At 41.1% G+C, this 23,337-nt stretch overlaps 1 protein-coding gene across 2 annotated transcripts in view; it reads left to right on the top strand.

Moving 5' to 3' along the window:
• LOC126187334 (uncharacterized) overlaps positions 1-22,268 on the top strand; it is a 109,691-nt gene extending 87,423 nt beyond the window's left edge. The window contains exon 5 of one of the 2 annotated variants that reach the window (XM_049928357.1): positions 21,136-22,268. In XM_049928357.1, the coding sequence (XP_049784314.1) occupies positions 21,136-21,147 (12 nt within the window). In that variant the 3' untranslated portion in view covers positions 21,148-22,268. The remainder of the gene's footprint in view (positions 1-21,135) is intronic. The other variant, XM_049928356.1, reaches the window with a different exon arrangement.
• Positions 22,269-23,337: the final 1,069 nt, after the last annotated feature.

The raw sequence follows: 23,337 nt of genomic DNA, 5'->3' as shown, positions 1-23,337 counted from the left end.
ACCGTGTAAAGCTGTAGCAAGATTACAGACAAAAAAATGCCAAGAACTAAGGACTGAAGTAATGTGTACTTTCTTGCTTGTCTCTTGTTATATTGGTTACGTCACACAAAACAGCAAGTTATTAGCTAATAGGCAATGTGCATATTTTCTGAAGAGTTCTTGTTCTCCCAATTACGAATAATCCCACCCGTTATTAATTGCGAGATTGATTTTTTTATTTATTTATTTATTTATTTTTAAAAAACAGAGGGCAGGCTGACAATCCGACCAACTGGGAGCAGGAGAGGCACCACAGGACATTTCAATTTCCACTGTCCTAAATATAGTTTGATGGGGTCCATTACAAAATATACACGTTTCAATTTCACAGAGCGAAATACAGTGACGTGCAACAGAAAAATGCTGTATGAAGAGACGTGGCACTGCACTTTTCACATATAAGACAAAATACGAGGGTTGGAGTTTAAATAGTGGCAACAAATTGTTCACAACTGATGCAAGAGAGTTACATGCTTGCACCTGTTAAAGCGTCCTTCAGAGTAGTCACCAGCATTGTGTAGTACCCATTGCCAGCAATGTGGAAGGCGTAGTACACCGTTAGCAGTTACGGTTATTCTCATGTACGACTGTGCTGATGATGTCGTAACGCATTACGTTCCCTCACAGCAGACCATCAATGCACAGTATTACTAGAATGAAATCGAATTTTCAAAAATATGTTCATCTTGTAGCGCACATCTCTCAAGAAGTTTGACAGTATTACTGTTTGTCTTTGGAGCATCACCTGCGACCAGCTTTGCAGAAGAAGCTGCGACAATTTCTGCGCAATCCACCCATTGTTTTGCACGACAGTGCCTGGGCGCATACAGCGCAAGCTGTGGTTGCTCTCTTCGGTCGATGGAACTTAAGTCCTTGTGACTTTGGTTTGATTCTGAAGATGAAGGAACCGCTTCGTAGCATTCGCTGCAGAACTGTTCTAGAGATTCGACAGGCAGTAGACCTTTCCATTCGCACCGTCAACAAAATAGGCTCTGCTAATGGTATACTACGCCTTCCACATCACTGGCAATGGGTTCTACACAACACTGGTGACTACTTTGAAGGTCAGTATAAGGTGCAAGCATGTAAATCTTTTGTATCGGTTGTAAATAAATAGTTGCCACTATTTAAGTTCCCCCTTGTAACATGTCTTAGATTTCCTCGAACACGTATGCTTTATGTTTCAGACTTTTCAGAAAGATTTGCGCTAAAAGATGAACTTTTTTTTTTTTTGAAAATTCGATTTTTTTATTTTTTTTTATTTTTTTTTTTTTTATTTTTTTTTACCTGGTGCACAAGTGTAGATCCGGGGCTGATGCGCAGAGCAGTCTGAGTTATAGTGGGTAGTCTCCACGTGACCCATGTTTTTTTATTTCCACCTTTCTGACAGTGAAGCATTAATCGCCTTGCAGAACAATGAAGTTATTTTTGTCTGTTTGCTAAAGGAGTTTGACTTTTATTGACCTTTTCCGCAGAGGCAGTCAATGTATTTGAAACAAAATGTAATCCACAGTACTAGATAGTTTCAACTGTTCGCTGCATTTAAAGCGCATGTTTTCATCTTCTATCACGTATGGCATTATGCCATAATAAAGAACCAAACATGATATAGTACAATACTGGTGCTCCAATAAAATTTACATCCAGTAAACCTCACTGAAAAGCTTAATATCAGGTTGAGGTCTACTTCATTGGGAATCTGGACATACGAATGTGCACTTTAAATGTGCACATTTTAGTATGGTTCACGAAATTCCGATGCTCTTGGAGCATCCTCTGATGTCTTGTTTCTTTTATGACATAATGTAAGATCTTTTAATGTTTTACATGTACAAACATTCGGGCTTTGTGCATCATCATAACTGCGCTGACGCCTGTTATCTGGCGTTCTCTGGCAGCTGCTGAAACGAACCTATTTCTAACAGGTCGCAAGAAAATATTACGATTGGTTGTTTGAAAAGCGGTACTTTCAAAGTAAATTTTCTTTTAGGTAAACTGAACTGTGTGTCAGAATGTGCGATGAATTTCTTAAATCACAGAGCGTTTGTTTCTCATTTAAAAATCAGCTCTCTGAGGACGACCTTTTAGAAGAATTTTGAGCCCAGAAAATCAGACATTTATGTTGTTACTAAAAATTTTACTGTCACATTTGTGTGATGTTTCTTCAAGTATAACATGCACAAAAAAGATCAATATTATATGTGAAAGCTTATCTTTTGCAGCTTGTTAATCTTTGAGACCAATATTATATGTGGAAGCTTTGCTTTTGTTGTAGCAACACTATGTATATTAATGTAAACCATTAAAATTTCCAATTTGTGTGTACACGCTACTTAAGTGATATTGCTATTGGCTGACTACATCACGTGTCCTGTGCTCTGAATATTGGCTGGCGAGATCATGTGACATGAACTATGACTGGCTTACAAAAGTGCATCGGGATCTCGACTTTAATGCTTTCGGAAGTTAACATGAGGTGTTTGGTGGAATTCAAATTTATACTTTCCTAATACGAAAATATGCAGCGTGCATGTTTCTGCACGTCAAAGATCTTTCCAATAAACTTTTTTTTTTTTTTTCTATAGGGCCAAGGAAATTCTACACCGTTTTCTAAAACCATGACCATTCAAATTATTGATAAGTTTTGCAGTTCTGAGGAGAAGTATACTGTTAATTAACAAGGAAAAAGTGTATTTTCACCCAGGAGAAATGTAATGTCGGCTACGAAATGCTGGAAAAATCAAGGGTGGTTTTCGTCTGCGTAAACTCCCTATTTACACTTCAGAGTTCTGGAAAACAAAATGGCAGATGCACCAGCTCGTACTTATAGGAGTCTGTTCTGGGCACCACCAGTTTCAGCCATATGGTGCCATACGTCCGAAGAAGGCTAGCATAAAGGCCAAAACCAGTCATCCTTTTAAATAAATGATTATTTGCAATCTCGACTGTCTCATTAAGTGATAAAACAGCGATCTATTGCAAATTTATCTCCAACCGTGTTATCTAAAAATTTACTTCAGCCTTTTCATTTGTTCCTCCAGAATAAGACCACCTTGAAGATGCTGCCATTCATGCTTGTGTTATGATATTCAACCCAGAAATAGATTTGATGGATTTAAACCCACTAATCTACCACGTGCAAGTGTCTCTCTCTTGCCCAGTACTGCATCATACTTAAATGCTTCATACTTACGTGTTTTCAAGATTTCGTCCCTCTCTACAATTTTTACCGTCACTCTTTATTCCTTTATCAAATTGACTATTTCTTGATGTCCTATTATGCATTATATCAGCCTGTTCAGTCTTCTAGCCAGGTTACGCCATAAGGATTTTTTCCCTTGTGCTCAATTTAGTGCCTCTTCCATTGGTTATGTGATTTAAATCTTTAGTATCCTTCTGTATCAGCACATTTAGATCGCTTAGCTATACTATTCTCACCTGAACTGTTTATCGCTCACATTTCACTTCGTACAAGGCTACATGGGTAGCACAGTACTTGGGGCGTGCACATGGGGGTTTCTTAGATTAAGTTCCTCTCCACAGGAAACAAACCATTGTCCTGAAAAATTACCAGTTCATGACACTCATGTGGGTATGCCAACTGTAAAAATTGTTAGTTCGTCTAAACAGGTCATTCCAAAGGGTTTAAATATGCTAAATCTCATGTTAGTAAATTATCGAAGTGTCTGTAGCAAGATCCCCAAGTTACCCTCCGAAATAAACAGAAGCAATGCCAATATTGTATTAGGTACCGAAAGCTGGTTAAAACCAGACATAAATAGCAGTGAAATCTTGAACTTGGATTGGATGGTGTTTAGGAAGGATAGGACTGATGCTATGGGAGGTGGTGTGTTCATTGCAGTTAGGGTCGGACTGCGAAATAGTCTGGATAAAGCTGTCGATCAGACACCTCCAGCATCCGCAACAAATGTTGCAGAACCTTTCAGGGAATGTCTTGAGTACAAAGGAAATAAATATCCAAATTATGCATTAGTTATAGGTGTAAACTTTAATCTAGCATCCATTGACTGGGAAAATTACACATTTATCACAGGGGGCATGCGGCAGAGCGGTGTTAAAATATTCGCTAGCACTGAGTGAAGCAAGCTGTAAATCAAATGTCCACCTACCTCAGTACAGTGTTCGTTCACCATCCATTGCTCTGCATTCATAGGTACTACATAGACGATGTTACAAGCAGCATTGAAGAAAACCATCATCCATACTTACAATTACATAGTCCTTGTAACTCAGGTAACAAAGTAAACCTATAAATCTATAGCAATAACTGGCAAAAGTGGATGCTTTCTTCATTCATTGAAAATGTCCTCTTCTCGATACTAATGTTTTTTATTGTCAACAAGCCCACATTTACGTCAATAGCACATCTACTGCTAGTTCACACAGCTTATATCACACACAAGACAGCCACAAATGTACTAAGTCCAATCCAAAATATTACAAGATTAATACAGTCAGTACTCTGCTACGAAATAAGTTTCACACTCAGTCCTTTCCATTGGATTCTTCAAAGGAAGATGCTCACCAAGAAATGTTCTGTAAATGCATACTGAACACGCCACGCAGAATTCTTCACAAAGACCGATAGTTTCACACGCGGTTTTCTCTACAACAAACACTCAAAAATCTCCCAAACTTCACAGAACTATCCGTAAATGCATCTGCTTGCATGGCGATATAAACCGAATGTGAAATAACAGTCTATTCTTCATTTTACAAATAACTTTTTCGGACATTACCTTCTCATCCAGCAGCTAGTCCACGACTGACTGAATGCCGTTGCTTTCAGGGCATATAACTCATTCCATTGTGTGGGGAAGACTTAACTGTGATTGGTTGAGCAAAACGAACAGCCAATCAGATCAATCTTTCAAGATCATATTCGCTCTTAAACTGTTTTACTCCAATCAACATTTGCAGATGCATTTATGCCATTTCATGCTGCAAATATTAACAAAATGTTCCACCAAACCAAACCAAACGAAAACTAAGAGAAAACTAAGCTTGAAATATACTTTAGAACTGATTATCCTCTTATTACCTTTCTGGCTTCCTTATTACAAAAGCAAATACTCATAGACGTAAGTCATCCGCCATTTAGGGGAATTTACTGTTTTCATGAAACCCTGGTGGTGTAACACTTGTTATTTGTGTAAGGTGTAATACAATATGGAATTGAAATTTGACTTATGTCCCACATACATGCTCACATTCACTCTCATTTACTCTCACCCTAACACACAATATAAATATTAACTTTTAAAACTGTTATTTTCATTACGAAAGAAAAATTACGAAAAGTTTAGAATTGAAATTCTTTATATAATAAATCGTCACACTGAGAGTGCTATTACTGTTATCAAATGACAAAATAAATATAAACTGTTATTGTTCCTATCTGAATTTACTTTCTTAAGTGTCGGTTAAGTGTTTTTTTTTTATATATATATATCTCCGAAACTATTATAGGTAGTGATATCCAATTTTGACACAAAGTTCATATGAATAACAAAAGGTCATGTACCAAATTAGGAATAAAACAGATTATATTTAACATAGTTATTTAGTTTCTTAGGTGAAGTGAACAAGTGATTTTAGTGCATGCCACAGTGAGCATTCTCACGATCCGCTTTACCGATGCATTCGGCAGGCCACAAGTCGGCCGCCGCTGAATGCTACTATACTGCAGGCTTCCAAAACAGCTTGCCATAACGTAACAAAACTTACTGCAAAAATCTGCAGACACGTAATAGCTGCAACGCTACAGGCCGAAGCAAAGACTCGTATGAAGTTATTCTAGGAGCACTCTCAATGTACAACCTTGAGCAATTGGTTAGAAAACCACATATTAGATATTTTGGTGACAAACAGACCTGATCTTTTTGAGGAAGTTAATCTAGAAGAAGGTATTAGCGACCATAATGTCATTGTGGCTTCTATGTCAGTGGAAGTTGCACAAAAACCAAAGAAACAGTGTAGATTTTTCTTGTTTGGGAAAGCAAATAAAAGTGTCATTAATGAATATCTTCATAGTCAGCTCCAAGCATTCACCGCGGCACACAAAGATATTGAGCATCTTTGGTAGGAATTTAAAGGTATTGCCCACTATGTGCTAGAGAAGTATGTGCCTAGCAAAAATATAGGGGAGGGAAAGGATCCACCTTAGTACAACAAACATTAGGAAGTTGCTGAGGAAGTAGAGAATTTCGCACAGTCGTTTTAAGTGTAGTCACTGCTCCGCTGACAAACAGAAATTATGTGAAATGAAAGCAGCTGTCAAAAGGTCAATAAGAGATTCTCTTAACGAATTTGAAAGCAATATTTTATCTGCAGTTTCTAAAAATAACCACAAAAAATTTTGGTCATATGTAAAATCTATGAATGCTACAAATAATTCAATAACTTCTCTTGCTGACAGCGCGGGTAATGTAACGGGTGATGATAAACAGAAGGCCGAAATTCTAAACTTAGCTTTCAAAAGCTCATTTACGGTAGAGGACTGCAACACCATTCCCCCTTTCAATGACTGAAGAAACTCAAGGATGGCCGACATTGTGGTTAGTGAATCTAGGATTGTAAAACAGTTAAGATCCTTAGACGCCGGGAAGGCATCTGGCCCAGACTGTGACCCCATAAGATTATATATTGAATATGCTACAAATATAGCACCATTCTTATCCATCATCTATCAGAGATCGTTGGAACAGCGGAAAGTTCCACGGGACTGGAAGAAGGCCCAGGTCATAGCAATCTGTAAAAAGGGTAGAAAATTGGATGTACATAATTACTGGCCAATTTCACTGACGTCAATTTGTTTTAGAATAATGGAACATATTTTGTGTTCAGGCATAATGACCTTTTTAGATTCTGAGAAGCTCATCTGCAGAAACCAACACAGTTTTAGGGAACAGCGGTCATGCGAGAGATAGCTGGCCCTCTTTGTGCATGATATACAACAGGCTCTAGATACCAGCTCCCAGGTTGATGGCATATTTCTCGACTTTCGAAAGGCGTTCGACTCAGTTCCGCACTGTCGCTTGCAACAAAAAGTTCATGCTTACAGTCTATTCTATGTCATATGCGATTGGATAGAAAGTTTCCTAACAGGCAGGAAGCAATATGTCATCCTGAACAGGGCGACTTCAACAGAAACAAGCATAACTTCAGATGTGCCCCAGGGCAGCATAATAGGTCCGCTGCTTTTTACTATTTACATAAACGATCTGGTTGATGGTATTGACAGTGGTATTAGACTGTTTGCCGATGATGTTGTAGTCTAAAGGAAGTAGTATCACATGAAAGTTGTGAACAAATCAATGAGGATTTGCAGAAAATAAATGCGTGGTGTAATGACTGGCAGTTCTCTCTCAATATTAGTAAGTGTAACCTACTGTGTATAACAAGGCGAAAATCCCCATTGATGTAAGAGTACAAAATAAATGCACAGTCTGTGGAAGCGGTAACATCCGTCAAGTATTTGGGTGTGACTATTCAAAATCATCTCAAATGCAATGAGCAGATTACACAAGTAACGAACAAGGCGAACTCTAGATTTGTTTACAATACATTAGTTCGTCCAGTCTTATTAGAGTATTGATCGTCTGTATGGGACCCTTACCACTTGGGTCTGATTCAAGAGATTGAGAAGGTCCAAAGAAGAGCAGCAAGATTCGTGACTGGTACATTTAGCCATCGCAAGAGTGTACCAAATCTGATTAAAAGTTTGAAGTGGGACACACTTGCAGATAGATGATGCACTAAATGAAAGGGGCTGCTCACTAAATTCTGAAATCCGGTCTTCACCAAGGATGTAGCGCATATATTATTACCACCAACTTTCAAATCGCACAATGATCACCATTCAAAGATAAGAGAAATTAGAGCTCATACTGAGGCGTTCAGACAGTCGTTTTTCCCTCACACGATCTGCGAGTGGAACAGAGGGAGGGAGGAATAGTACGTTGGTGCAAATTGTGCCCTCCACCACACACATACATGGAGTATATATGTAGATGTAGGCTACACTACAGCAAAATAACCTTCAGAAATACATTTCTATTTGCAGTCAGCAATCTGACATCCTCTCTGCTTCGGCCATTGTCAGTTATTGTGCTTCCAAATAGGAAAACGTGTCCACTGCTTTTAGTTTCTCATTTTCTGATCTAATTGCTTCAGTTGATTTAATTCAACTACTTTTGTTGATGTTCATCTTATAACCTCTTTGCAAGACACTCCATTGCATTTACCTGATCTTTCAAGTCTTTGGCAACTCTTAGGGAGAATTTTAAATTCATCAACAAACTTCCATGTTTTTATTTATTCTCCCTAAACTTTAATTTCTTTTTTGACATTCCCTTTGGTTTCCTCTACTGCGTTCTCAACTCTTTATAACTGCAGTCTAGTTTCTCTACAAGCTGTAGAAGACCTTCTGCCTGCCCTATTATGTTTTTGATAACTTAACAATTCAAAGAAGCTATTCCAGTCAACATTATGTAAGATGCTATAAAGGGTGCCGCAAACCCCACCCCACCACCACCACAACCACACACACCTTCTAATATAATTCACAAGTTTGGTAATGCCTCACATGTTCCTAAATTTCTCCAGAAGCCAAATTTTTCTTGCTCCATATCTACTTATAAATACCATCCCTTCTTCTGTAGAAGATTCATGTTAGTGTTATTCAGCCACGACTTATTGAACCGATGACTCATACATACACTTCGTGGCAAGTCCATCTTTTTATGAGATGCCTCTTAGAGACTGTGATGTTCTCCACTTGTCTTGTGTATGCTGCATACCATGTGGAACAGTTACGCCATGATTGGTCCTCACCAAGAATCATAATTCTGGGGAAATGTCATCTACTCCAGGCTCCTTGTTTCTGCTTGGGTCTTTCAGATCGCTCTCAAATTATTCTTGCGGTATTGTAGGCTTTGTTTCATCTTCATCCTTTTCTTCTTCCCTTTCCCTAATATTGTACAATTTCTTTCGTCTATACAGCCATTCTAAATATTCCTTCCACTCTTCAGCTTTGCCTTCTTTCCATAGTTCTGGCTTATGATCTGAGCTCTTGATATTCACAGACCAGCTTGTCTTTTTCCCACCAAAGGTTATTATTTTTTTAAATAAACCTATACACAGTATTTTTGTTTCTTGTAGTCATACGTTCTTCTAAAGCGTTACACTTCTCCTGTAGCCTATCCTGCTTTGCCATTTTGCAATGTCTGTGAATCTCATTTTTGAGACATCTTTACTCTCTTTTGCCATATTCATTTGTTGCATTTCCAAATTTTCTTCTTTAGTCAATTAAATTACCCAAGGATTTCTGCTGCCTTTGTTACTTTGCCTAGCTGTTCCTGCTGTCCTCAGTAATCCATCTCAAAAAATCACCCATTCATCTTCTATCATGTTTCTTTTACCTGTTATCATCTCTTTGTAAATCTCAACAACCTCTGGTTGTCCCAAGTTATCCAGGTCCCCTGTGCAACCATAATGCAATTTCTTCAGCATCAGCTGCTGAATTACATTGTCTCCAGGTCTCTCCAATGCATACAAGCCTTCTGTCTCAAGCAGGTGTTAGCAAGGATTAATCTGATTTGATCCATAATAAATTTTTCTGAAAGCCTGCGACTGTGAAAACAATAGCTTTGGTTATAAATAACTCATCTGCTACCATTCATGATTTTCTTTATTTTTCGCACAACACGTTTCGGGAAATGATTCCCATTTTCAAGTGCGTTTTTTGTTTGTTATGCCATTTCTATGTGATGATGTCGATGTGCGAGAGTCTGCTTCATTTCATTGACTTTACTGCAGTGTATAAGAAAATGTGATTTTTAGTTGTTTGTCGATATTTTTGTGAAGTTAGTGGCAAAATTTAGAATGATTTGTACTAACAGTTTCTTTGTGGTCCATTTATGTGGGACTCTGCAGTCCTGATTTCAGTTGATAAGAGCTGATGGTAGGGTTTGAGTGTGGCACAGATCCCACAAAGCTATGGACAAAAGTTGTCAACAAGGCACTGTGCTATCTGGCAGTGTCTCCATAATGGTGTGTGCTGTGTTTACACGGAATGGACAGGGTCCTCTGGTCAAGCTGAACCGATCATTGACTGGAAATGGTTGTGTTTGAATACTTGGAGACCATTTGCAGCCATTCGTGGATTTCATGTTCCCAAAACAATGGGGAATTTTTATGGGCGACAGTGCATCATGTCATCAATACACAGTTGTTTGCGGTTGGTTTGACGAACATTCTGGACAGTTAGAGCGAATGATTTGGCCACCAAAATTGCCCAACATGAATCCCGTCAAACATTTATGGAATGTAATTGAGAGATCAGTTTGTACACAAAATCGTGCACAAGCAACACTTTTGGAGTTGTGGACAACTATAGAGGCAGCATGGCCGAAGATCTCTGTAGGGGACTTGTTGAGTCCTTGCGAAGCCGAGTTGCACTGCACTACACCGGGTACAAGGATGTCCAACATGATAGTAGGAGGTATCCAATGACTTCTGTCACCTCAGTGTATATTGAATAATTTATTGTATCTCATCATATAATTTTGCAGTTTCATATTTACATTTGCACTACTTTAGTGAGATTGGCTTTGTGTCTATCTTGAGCATGAAAATGTATTCACTACACTTCCTATTAATTTCGTAGTTTCTAATTCATTATTCATCGTATCCTTTGTTACCACTCCTTGATTTTGTGATTGTAATCTTGTACTCATCTAAACAGAAATCCTTTTCTTCATTACACCACTCTGTATTTAACCTCAATCTACCCATTCCTCATTTCAAGTTCTCTAACCCACATGCCCAATTATAGGATCTAACATTCCATTCTATGACATATAGAATGCCAGTTTTGTTCTTCCTGGTAAGAACATCCTCTTTAGTGTACCTTTCCAGAGATTCAGGTGGGTAACCATTTTCAATCTGGAACATTTTAACCAGGAGTATTGCATCATCATTAAACCATGCAATGTAGCTGCACTTTCTTGGGAAATATTATACCTGTAGTTTCCCATGCTTTCAGCTGTGCCACATTGCCAACATAGAATGCCCATGTTGGCTAATGTAGCAAGGCCACATCAGTTTATCTAGACTATCTAGACTTGCCCGTGCAACTACTGGGAATGCTGCTGCCCATCTTCAGTGACCACTCTGTAGATAGCCTTCTGGTGTGGTTGCACTTGTAATGTTGAGACATGCAAGACACCCCACCACTGCATGGTCTATGGTTTGTGGGGACACATATTTCTGAATAAATTAAATTGTAAGTATGTTTACAGTATACTGTGTAGGTTGTTTTGTGAATGCCAGTGGGTATTATTATTGTTAATAGTACCCTGGCTAAATGTCAGCAGTAAATAGTGTTAACAAAAGCACATATTTTGTAACTAAGAAGTGACAAAAGGTCATGCAACATTGTTTCTAACTTCAAGATATTGCTGATAAATTAATCTGTTGAAAGTTACGAATGCCAAATGTTGCCCTCCTTCACTATTTTTAACTGCCACACTAGTCATCTGTCAGGTGTGCTATACTTGTTACATCATCCATACTTGTTACATCATCCATACTTGTTACATCATCCTCTTCTAAAGCCGCCCCCAGGGGCTCAGCATTCATTTGCTGAGTACGGGCTTGGCGACCCCAGGGTCCTGAGCTGGGGACTGGTCAGCGCTGCCATTTTCCTGTCACCGTAACCCCCGGACGTGCTTCAGCGACCACCGTATGGCGCGGCGGTGGAATGTTGTGTGCTGCGGGGAATGGTAATCTTGGCTTGACCGCCTGGATTGCGAGGAAGGACAACCTCTATAAAAACCCCTCAATCTTCCGGTGTGCTCCGCGCCTATGAGATACATGGCTGTTGGGGTGGAACAGTCGCAAGCGGGCAACCTTTGGGGCACCTGCCGCACCCCAGTTGTATAAGGCTTACTCAGGCACGCGGGGCTCTGTCTGAGCGGACCTTTAGTTCCCTAGCTGCTCGTGGGACCGCAATGGACCCTTCAACCTCTACATTTCCCCCTACCAGTGGCTTGGGTGGGCCACTGGTAGGAGAACACACCCCATCGAAGAAGCGACTTCGTGCTGCGAGTCCTCCAGCACCTGGTGTTGATCGAGATTTATCAGACTGTCGTAACAGAGCACATGCTGATAATCAGAATGTGTTTTTGATTATTAAACGGAAGGAGGGTTGCTTTGAGAGGGTTTCTCCCTTTTACATCCACAAGGGTCATGAGGGAATTGCTGGAACACTTAAATCTCTGAAGCGACTGCGCAATGGGACTCTGTTAGTTGAGACTTCTAGTTCCCGTCAAGTCGCTTCTCTTCGGAAAGCAACCTGTCTCGGAGAGTACGCTATCGAGACCGAGCTCCACTCCACTCTGAACTATAGTAAGGGTGTTGTGACATGTAGGGACTTGGTGGATATCCCCACAGAAGAGTTAAAATCTGAATGGGCTGATGACGGTATTGTTGACGTGCAGCATATTATGAAACGAGTCGATGGGGACCTAGTCAAATCCGACTCGTTTATTCTCACATTCAGTTGCCCGAGACTCCCAGAGCATGTTAAAGTGGGGTTCTTAAGTTTGCCAGTAAGGCCATATTTCCCCAACCCAATGCGCTGTTTTAAATGTCAGCGCTTTGGGCATACTACGTTGGGGTGCAATGGGATAGCCACTTGCAGTAAATGTGGTCAGCCTGCCCATGAAGGAGCCGATTGTTCATCGCCTGTGAAGTGCGTGAATTGCTCTGGGAGTCACCCTGTCTGGAGCCGGGTCTGCCCCATCTATCTCAAAGAACGGAAGATACAGGAGATTAAAACATCTAAGCGCATCCCCTATGGTGAGGCCAAGAAGCTCTTTAAGGCCATGCAACCTCCTGTGTTTACAACATCTTTCGCTTCCGCTCTGAAGAAACCGGTACAAATGGCCACTGTTGCTACGCAAACGGAGGTTGCTAGTGTTAGCACTAATACCTGCGTTTGCCAGTGCACTTGTGCTGCTGCGGTTGTTTTGCAACCTGCGGCTCTCCCTGCAACGTCGGACAAGGCTGTGGTTGCTGACATTGGGGTACTTCCTGCCTCTCCCCCTATGGCGCCTTCTGCCCAGGCGAGTAAAGCTCCACCTGTTGACAAGGCTCTGCATTCTAAGCCCTCCAAGACAAAGACGCCGAAGGTGAAGGTTTTGCCACCTGAGGAGACTAGTCAGGGTCGATCCGATGACGAGGCCATTGTACTGTCTGACATCTCCCGTGGGTCATCATCGGAGCTGATGGACATTGATGTCGACCGGGGGCGATCTTCTCGCCCCAGGAATAAATCTCCGGCGAGTACGGACTCTCCTCCGAAGCACAGAGGAAGGGTGAAAGTTCAGCCACCCTAATCACTGGCTCCCATATTACAGTGGAACCTGAATGGGTTCAGGACGCATGTGGCCGAATTACAACTCCTTGTAGAGAGTGCCCTTTGTGCTTATGTCTCCAAGAGACACATTTTCGGGCCACTGATGCTCCTTCTTTACGGGGCTATACCGTATATCGAAAAGATGATCTGACGGGGCAAAGGGCAAAGGGTGGTGTTGTGGTTTTTGTCCGTGACATGCACCCCTCATCTGAGCTCCCTCTCGTTACAGACTTGCAAGCAGTTGCAGTTGACCTTCTTGTGGGTCGGAGGCTCACAGTCTGTTCAGTTTACTTACCACGTCAGGATGTGATAGACTCTGAGGCTCTCACAGACCTTATTAGCCAACTCCCCCGCCCATTTCTTCTTTTGGGGGACTTCAATGCTCATATGTCTTATGGGGCTCTCTGACTACTTGCCCCAGGGGTCGCATTCTGGAAAGCTTCATGATGTCTGAAGAACTGTGCATCCTCAACTCTGGTGCTCCCACTCATTTCTATACTGCTTCCGGGTCGTCATCGGCTATTGACCTTTCCTTTTGCTCTCCAGCACTCGCGGATTCTGCTCTGTGGGAGGTTGTTGCTGACCTCCATTCTAGTGACCACTTCCCCCTTTGGATTCGCCTCCTGGATGAGGCTGTGGCATTATCAGTGCCGCCTCAGTGGCACCTCTGCAGAGCTGACTGGACACTTTTCAGCCAACTGGCTGTTTTGGAACACCGTGCCAGCGTCCACGAATGGGTAGACCATGTTACAGCCGTGATCTCCCATACTGCTGAATTGTCCATTCCACGGTCATCCCAAGAGGCGTCCTGTTCCTTGGTGGACCACTGAGTGCCGCTCTGCAATCAGAGCCCGCCGTGCAGCTCTGCGCCGCTTCAAGTGCCGTCCCTCAGCTGACAATCTTGCGGCCTTTCGGGTGGCAAGGGCCAAAGCGCGGCGAGTAATTAAAGAGAGCAAACGACGGTCATGGCAATTGTTCTTGAACTCCATCTCCCGCTCCACTAATTCTACGAAAGTATGGGAAGCCATCAGGAGGATTTCCGGGACACGCAGCCAACTACCTGTCACGGCATTGCTGCATCAGGGATGTCTCCTCACGGCGCCGAGAGACATTGCCCAGACACTGGCCATGCATTTTGCGGAATCTACCGCCACTATTAACTGTGATCCAGATTTCTGCCGCTACCGAACTGCCATCGAGAGGGGTCACTTGGACTTCCGGTCTCCAAATTCTTAACCCCTACAACTGCCCCTTCACAATGTGGGAACTGGATTCGGCGCTGTCTGTGGCTCATGATACTGCGCCTGGTCATGATCAAATCCGGTATAGCATGCTGCAGCACTTGTTGCTGCCTTCCAAGGAAGTTCTCCTGAATTGTTTTAATATGATATGGTTATCCGGCACGTACCCTGACTCATGGAGGGAGGCGATTTTGATTCCTCTCCTCAAACCGGGGAAGGACCGAACGCATCCCAGCAGTTATCGAAGTATTGCTTTGACGAGCTGTGTTGGGAAGACGTTGGAACGCATGGTCAACTGTCACCTGGTTTGGCTGCTCGAGACCAGGCAGCTCCTTAGCCACTCTCAGTGTGGCTATCGGAGGATGTCGTTCAACTATAGACAACTTGACCCTGCTTGAGGCGGCCATCCAGCAGGCCTTCCTACGTAACCAGCATTGTCTTGGTGTCTTCTTTGACATTCATAAGGCGTATGACACTACTTGGCGCCGCCATATCCTCAATCAACTCCATGAGTGGGGCTTTCGTGGCCGTCTCCCCATCTTCCTTCGGTCCTTTCTTTCCCACCGCCTCTTTCGTTATAGGGTTGGTAATGTGCTATCTGATTTGTTTGTGCAGGAGAATGGTGTTCCTCAGGGAAGCGTTTTAAGTGTAACCCTCTTTCATCTCCATTAACAGTATCACGTCCACTATCCGAAGTCCTGCCCAATGCTCCTTGTTTGTGGACGATTTTGCTGTTTTCTGTTCTTCCTCCAGTCTTGTCACTGCTAGTTGGCAATTGCAGCTTACGATACAGCAATTAGAGGCATGGACTGCGAAGACAGGTTTTACCTTTTCTGCAGACAAATGTGTGTGTGTTCATTTTAATCGTTCTCGACGTCTTTTTACCTCCCCTGAATTGCGTCTGAGGGACACCATTCTTCCTTTTAGCGACACTGTGCGGTTCCTGGGCCTCACTTTTGATTCCAAGTTGTCGTGGTTGCCTCACCTTAAAGACCTCAAGGTGCGGGCCCTGAAGGCACTGAATATTTTGAAGTGTCTGAGCCAACGGTCCTGGGGAGCAGATCGGGCTCGTCTGCTGCAGTTTTATAGGGCTTTCGTCTGATCGCGTCTTGACTATGGTTGCACCGTGTATGGGTCAGCGAGGCCTTCGTATCTGAAGATTCTTGACGCAGTACACCGTGAGGGTATCAGGCTGGCCACTGGTGCCTTCCGTACCAGTCCCAGCCTGTGTGCTGAGGCAGGGGAACCGCCGCTCGCCATCCGGCGGAAACTCCTCATGGTGCGACGGGTGTGTCAATTCCTTGCCTGCCCTACCTCCCCTGCGTACCCTACCATTGCCCGACCGCCTATGGAACGTCTCTTTTCCAGTCGTCCCAGGGCAATGAGACCATTTGGGATTCGTGCCAAGCATTTGCTTGAGTTCCTTGGTGTGGAGCGTGTGGCCCCCCACTGACAAGGTTTTACTCGCCTGCCTCCCTGGTTGCTCCAGAGGCCCAGCGTCCTTTTAGGCTTGTCGGAGTACCGGAGGAGCTGCACTCCTGCGTTTGTTTTTACCTCCTTATTTTCTGATATTTTAAACCAGCATCCCGACCATGTACCAGTATTTACGGATGTCTCTAAACAGGGGGACTCTGTTGGTTGTGCTGTTGTTTTCCCTGATCGAGTCGTCAAGTTACGGCTTCCTGCGGCGTTTACCATCTTTGATGCCGAATTGTTTGCGATCTTGCGGGCATTGGAGCAGATGAGGTGTGTTCCCAGTCTTAAGTTCCTCATCTCTTCTGACTCCCTGAGTGCCCTTCAGACCATGCAACACCTGTACCCAGCGGATATGGTCGTCCAGAACATCCATGATGCCCTCCTCCACCTGCAATGGCAAGGGAAGGAGGTTTCCTTCTGCTGGGTGCCGGGGCACATGGGTATTAGGGGAAACGAACTGGCGGATGTGGCTGCCAAAGAAGCATGTTCCCTCCCTCACGTTGTTGAATGTGCCGTCCCCCTCCATGCTGTTACCTCCCTCCTGTGTTTTTGCGTTATGCATCAGTGGGAAGAGGAGTGGCTGGCAGTCGGTGAAAATAAGCTGCGTCCACACGGCCATGGCGTACGTCCTACCAGTCATGCAGGCGGGATGAGGTTCTCCTCACTCGCCTCCGCATCGGGCACAGTCCCTTAACGCATGGTTTTTTACTCCGGCGGGAGGACCCCCCCAATCTGCAGTTCTTGTGGCGTCCAGATTACTGTCCGCCACATTTTCCTTGATTATCTTTTATTCTCTGACCAGAGGGCGGTGGTTTCTCTGCCACTGGATTTGCCCTCTATTTTACAAGATGACGCAACGACTGTAGTTAAGGTCTTACGGTTTTGTGTCCTGTCCAATTTGTTGCCTCGGATTTTAGGGAGAGGGTTTTAATGTGCTGCTGGGTGACTGGCTCACTCAGGTTTTAGGTAAGAGGTCAGCCAGTCACGATTACCTCCTTGTTTCCCTTCGGTTTCTGTTCTCTTTTCCTTGTGTTTCCTTTCCTTTTTAGTGTGTCCCTTCTCCTCTTGTTTTGCCTCTGTATGTGAGGATTTGGAACTGCGTCAGGTATGTGTCTTTTAGCCGTTCTCCTTGTTCGCTGTTTGTCTTAGTCCCTTCACTGCATGTGTTCCTGTTTTCATGCGTTTGGGCGCTGATGACCACGCTGTTTAGCGCCCGTAAACTTCAAACACACACACACACACACACACACACACACACACACACACTCTTCTAAAGCCCGTATCTAAATGTTGAATTTTACGTCCACAAACAAGTTACATTTCCTGCTGGTATAATTTTTATTATCTTTTACGTCTTTATACGTGAGCTGGCCAATGGAGAATGATATTTTTTTCCCAGTCCCCTTTAAATGCCATGCATTTGTCCCAGCATTTCCGCCAGTCTGCAAAAGACATGTTGGAAATGATTTTTTGAAACACCTTTCAGAATCACCTCTGTAGCCATCACTACCGCTGATGATGATGGAGAGTAAGGGATACACTTCGCATTGATTTTTGCGAGATATTCAGTAACAACATTTGCACTGTGTAGCTGTGCCTCTCGTGGTGCAGCTTCCACCAGTATTTCAGAAGGTGTTCAAAAGATTATTTGTCCATCATCTTGCACAATTACAGCAAGTGCTATTGATGTTTTCTTCATAAAGAGCAGTAACTGGAGCACTGGGTCCACCTTCCATTGAAACTGATTGATTGTCTCCTCTCTTTAAACAGTTTCGACCCTTCTCAGATTGTGCCATAGGGAAGAACAGTCTCAATAGTCACTTGTATCGTTGCATAACCTCAGTCAAAGATTTTTCAGACAAAAGCAGAATTTCAAATCTGCATTGCACGTCATCTCTATTACTGCAGTAGGTGATACTGCACACGTCTCAGCTTGCCTACCTCTCACAGTTGGAAGCCAGGAGTGCCAACAGTGAAACTAGTATAGTGTGTTACACATTAAGTTAAATTCTAGCACAAGAAATTATGAGTATAAAAAAATTATCATTTTTTATTGAGCAGCCCGTGTAAATGTGTATCTTGTCTATAAATGGGAACAAAGGTAATAAAATATGGAAAATTGGGGTCTGGCATTTTCTAAAACAGTTAATCTAATCTGGAATATCTTTTAGGCATTGGTGACATTAAAGACACCCAAGTGATGTTGGTGCTTTGCTGTGTATTTATGGCAGTTGTGAACATAAATTGATAGATTAATAGTAACACACTTGATGATGACTGAAGAATGTGTTGGTTAACCTTTGTATCATGCAACCTCTTTGACAAAAAGTTGCGTCATTTGTAGAATCCTCCTTGAAAAAAATGAATGTTACCATTTAGTAACTGGTGAAAGTACTGGTCAAGTTTCTTCAGTGCAAGATATCTCTAAATGTAAGATCAGTTATCAAATACAGCTTGAGCTTTAATTTTTAACTCGCAGAGTACTTACAGATGTTTGATGAATTAATATCTTCCACTTTATTTTATTTTACTGTACTAAGTCTTAAAAACATCTTTCTATGACCTGGAAATGGATTCCTCTTTCTATTTAATTGTTGTAGGATATAACAGACAATTTTCCTATGGCTATGCTTTTTTGAGTTATTCTCGGCATTAAAATGAGCTATTATGAAAACACCAACAATCCTTTCAAAGTTAGTGTAGCACATTTGTTGGAAGAGTTCTTGTCATAGTTTGGTCCATGTCAGTATTTAGACGTTACAGTAATGCCTTATGTACTCCTGTGTAAAAATCCTCTCTTGATATATTTCAGTAAATTCCTAATTGAATCTTGTGAGTTTTTTATGGAAATATACACAAATGTTTTTAGAGGCCGTTCAAAGAAGTGTGAAATTCTCACACATATGAGGTGTGTTTGGGAATTTTTAAAAATTGGCTTGTAATTGTACAATGGTGGTACTTACATGCTACTGTGATGCATCTCCTTCAAAATAGTCCCCTTCTGACTGAACATACCGGCTCCAACCGTGTTTTCACTTTGGGAAACATTCCTGAAATTTTTTTTCTGGAGTGTGTTAAGGATGCTCTCTGTGTTTGCCTGGATGTCTTCAATAGAGTCAAATCGCTTCCCTTTCAGTGAAAATTTCAGTTTAGAAAACAGATAAAAGTCCACAGGGGCCAAATAAGGGGAATATGGTGGTTGTGAAAGCACAGGAGTTTTGAATTTGGTCAAAAATTCAACACTGGAGAAGGCACTATGAGCCAGAGCATTGTCATGGTGTATCACCCAACTCCTGTCTTTCCACAATGCAGGCCTTTTCTTCCGCACCTTTTTGCGCAAACGCCCAAGGACACATTTTTAGTATACCTGGTTAATTGTCTGTCCTCCAGGGGTAAATTCATGATGCACAAAAATAAAAATAAAAAATAATAAAAAAATTCACCAACATTGTCTTCACCTTCGACTGACTTTTCCATGCTTTTTTCAGTCGTGGTGAACCTGTAATCTTCCACTGCGAAGACTGCACTTTGGTTTCAGAATCATATCCATATACCGATGATTTGTCACCTGTAATTATCCTATTTAACAAATCTGGGTCATTTTTAGTCCGATTAATTTGTTCCTGACACACTTCAAGTCAGTATTGTCTCTGGTCACTTGACAAAACTTTTGGAATGAATTTTGCAGACACTCGACACATGTTCAAATCTTCCGTTGAAATTGACTAAACTCCATAGGAACTTAATTTAAGTTCATCAGCCATCTCCTTAATTGTAAGTCTACGATCAGAGCGCACTAAGGTCACTCTGGTCACTTGACAAAACTTTTGGAATGAATTTTGCAGACACTCGACACATGTTCAAATCTTCCGTTGAAATTGACTAAACTCCATAGGAACTTAATTTAAGTTCATCAGCCATCTCCTTAATTGTAAGTCTACGATCAGAGCGCACTAAGTTTCACAACATTTTCATTCGTTTTTGAGGTGGAAGGACGACCGGACCATGATTCATCTTCAAATGATTTGCAGCCATTTTTAAAACTGTTGAACCAGACAAAAACATTTGACTGGCTCATACAATTATCTCTAAAAGCTGTTTCTAACAGTTCGTAAGTCTCAGAAGCTGATTTCCCAGTTTTAAAACAAAATTTTCACACAAACTCATTTCTCTGTTTTTATGTCCATTTTCACGCAGACAGAATCTGGCAACAAGCCAACTGACCTGCACTCAACCAGCTTTCACAATGAACTGAATAAAGGAAATGCGGTTTCCTGTCAGAGGGAGTTCATGGACAAGGCAATGACTCACTCCCCACCCTCCATGTACCTGGCCGCCAAAGTAGTAAGCAGTAGGGGATCCATTCTTAAAACTTTCCAATCACACCTCGTATGAGTAACAATCTGAGCTTTCTAACTCACTGTCTTTGAGAAATGGTGGGCTGCAGATACCAGTGTATCCCTTCTAAATAAGTAGTGCAAAATTTTTCAGAGAATTTTGGTAAATAATGCTGTCCCAAAAACATTTGAGGCCACATCTCAGCTTCTTTGCATCCCCCATAAAAGGAATGTAAATAGCTTTCAATGTGTGTCCAAGTCCACTTTGCTTAAATGATTTACTCACATGTATTTATTCCGTTCTTTAGACTTTTTTTGATTTTTATAAATTTGGCAGCTTCTTTTATTTATTTAATACACTCAAACATACGAATGAAAGGCAAATGTGTTTCAAATGATTTATAACATTCTATTGTGCACTGATTCCCATAATTTAATTTGTATTTTATAGCATCTGAAAGCTAAGAAGAGCATACATATTTTGTAGTTTGAAACCAAATCAGAACTATTTATAAAGCAATATCCATTGCAATACCATGCTTTTGGCAAACTTCATTTCTCATATGTAATATGTGATTATGTTTTGGAACTATTCCAGATAAAGGGCTAGGTGGCATGGTGCAGGGAGATACGTTGAAACACAAAGTAGGACTTAACAGCATCATTCTAAGATGCTGAACTAGTACCAGCAAAGCTCCCATCAGTAAACTATAAGGGTGTATGTTGTAACAGTTTGAGATGTCAGCAGAAACTAATGTGTGTTTTATCATATTTTCATGACAACACGGCAAGGAAAAATTCTCTCTCTCTCTCTCTCTCTCTCTCTCACTCAGTGTGTGTGTGTGTGTCTCGCTCTCTAACACACCTCAACACTCCAGTGAACTTATCTCCCTATTTATAAATTCTCATATCTCTTGTTGCACCCTCGGCATTTGAAGAAACACCAAAATTTTTATTTTGCTACATATAAATTTCCAGTTTATCCCTAAGCTCATTTGTCGATTTTCTTCCTTTATATTTTATCTAATGTATATTATTCTGTGATTTGAATTTGTTACAGATGGAAGATGATCATCACCCAAATAAAAGGACTTCTTAACGTGACAATTCATGTAAACATTTATTATCCATAAGTTTTTGTGGTTTTTTCCCCAAGTGGTTTGTGTTTGTGTGTGAGAGAGAGAGAGAGAGAAACTCCTTCAAAATGCTGTATATTTTATGCTGAATTGTATGGACTGACCGTAATGGCAATTTTTTTGTTAGTGTACATTTTTATTGTGTATATGTATTGTGTTGAGATATTTTATCAATTGTACATAGTAGATCAAGGCAAAATTTGTGGATAAAAGTTGATGGGGCTTTTGCTTTTTATTAACCAAATACATTGTATTTTTATATTTAAAACAAAAACTGGTTTGCTAAACATCGTGAGAAGTGATGCTTGTACAGCAGAAGCCTTGTCAATTGAGTCCATTAATTTTGTACTTAACTTGAAAACAAATTGTCATTGTATTATAGACAACATTAAATGTTTTATATGTAACTTATTAAACTGTGATCATTGTTATGAATTATAATTTTGTGTCATTCCTTTTGTAATTAAATGTTGGAGCAACAACAAGTAATTCATGTTTTTCATTAAGGAACAGAATACTCAAACAATTTTGACAAAGTTAGTTAAACATTGAAATTATGTGGTATTGTTTCAGTGTCAATGCTGCCCTGTATTGTGTCTGAGAACTCAAATAGTCATAAATGTGTTGGCAATTGTCACACTGAATATCATTTATTTAACAGTGGCATTCACCAACATAACACCCAATCATACAATTATTGTGGTTTGGTTTGTGGAAAAGAGCCAGAAAAAGCTTATATGCTCTCTTATCAAAGCACTAAGTAAAAGTTGAGATTCAGTTTCTTTTGTTGGTAGTACTGCAAACAAAGTGAAGTTTTAAAATCATTTTCTTCCATGAACATCAAACAAAAGTTGTCAGATCTTCTCATTCTTTCTTTCAGCCACTCTATTTATATTTGCATGAAAAACCTTTGATGATATGTTGTTTCAACAGTTAAGTTTGAGGATTTCATAAGGGATACTGCTCAAAAGCTAAGTTTTATCTTGCACAATATTAACTTATTCCATAGGAGCAGTTGGATGTGCCTTCAGATGCAATTAATGAAATATTGTTTTACAGAGAAGTTAATGTATCTTGTGAATGGGAAAATGAACTTGGATAAGAGGCTATGAATTGAAGCATTATCAAAGTATAGAAGTGGTGGCCTAAAAGAATTAATTCCTTGCAAGTGAACTGATCGTAGTGTAGGATTCTCCTGCTACATCCTTGCACAGTGGTTTGAATCAGTTAACCAATCACCATCTGCAGAATCAAGGTCAAAGAAAGCATAATGAATGATAAACATTGGGAATACCATGTTGATTTTATTTTTTACCATGAAGGGTGTGGTTTACCACAAATTGTTCTGCAGCTTACCCAGTTAACCAGCATACTACTGTCAAGTGCTAAAGCTACAGGGTTCCCAAAATGTCCTGCTTTTGTTCGAAAAAATCATAACTTGGAAACATCAGATTTTTAGCAGCTCTCTTAAGTTTTTTTTTTCTGTTTTTCCAGAATTTAAATTTGTGCATTACTTGCTCTTAAAAGACCCAGGTGATATCCCAAGTCCAGCCATGTATGGTTCAGTATGCAGAATCAACAATTCTGATAGTTTTATTGATTCATGCATAAATGGCTTGTGGCTAATATCCCTGCATAGATCTAAATGTGGGATGGGTCCCACA

Source organism: Schistocerca cancellata, chromosome 5, assembly GCF_023864275.1.
Source record: "Schistocerca cancellata isolate TAMUIC-IGC-003103 chromosome 5, iqSchCanc2.1, whole genome shotgun sequence".
Taxonomy (NCBI): domain Eukaryota; kingdom Metazoa; phylum Arthropoda; class Insecta; order Orthoptera; family Acrididae; genus Schistocerca; species Schistocerca cancellata.
This window is presented reverse-complemented; position numbering and strand designations above follow the sequence as displayed.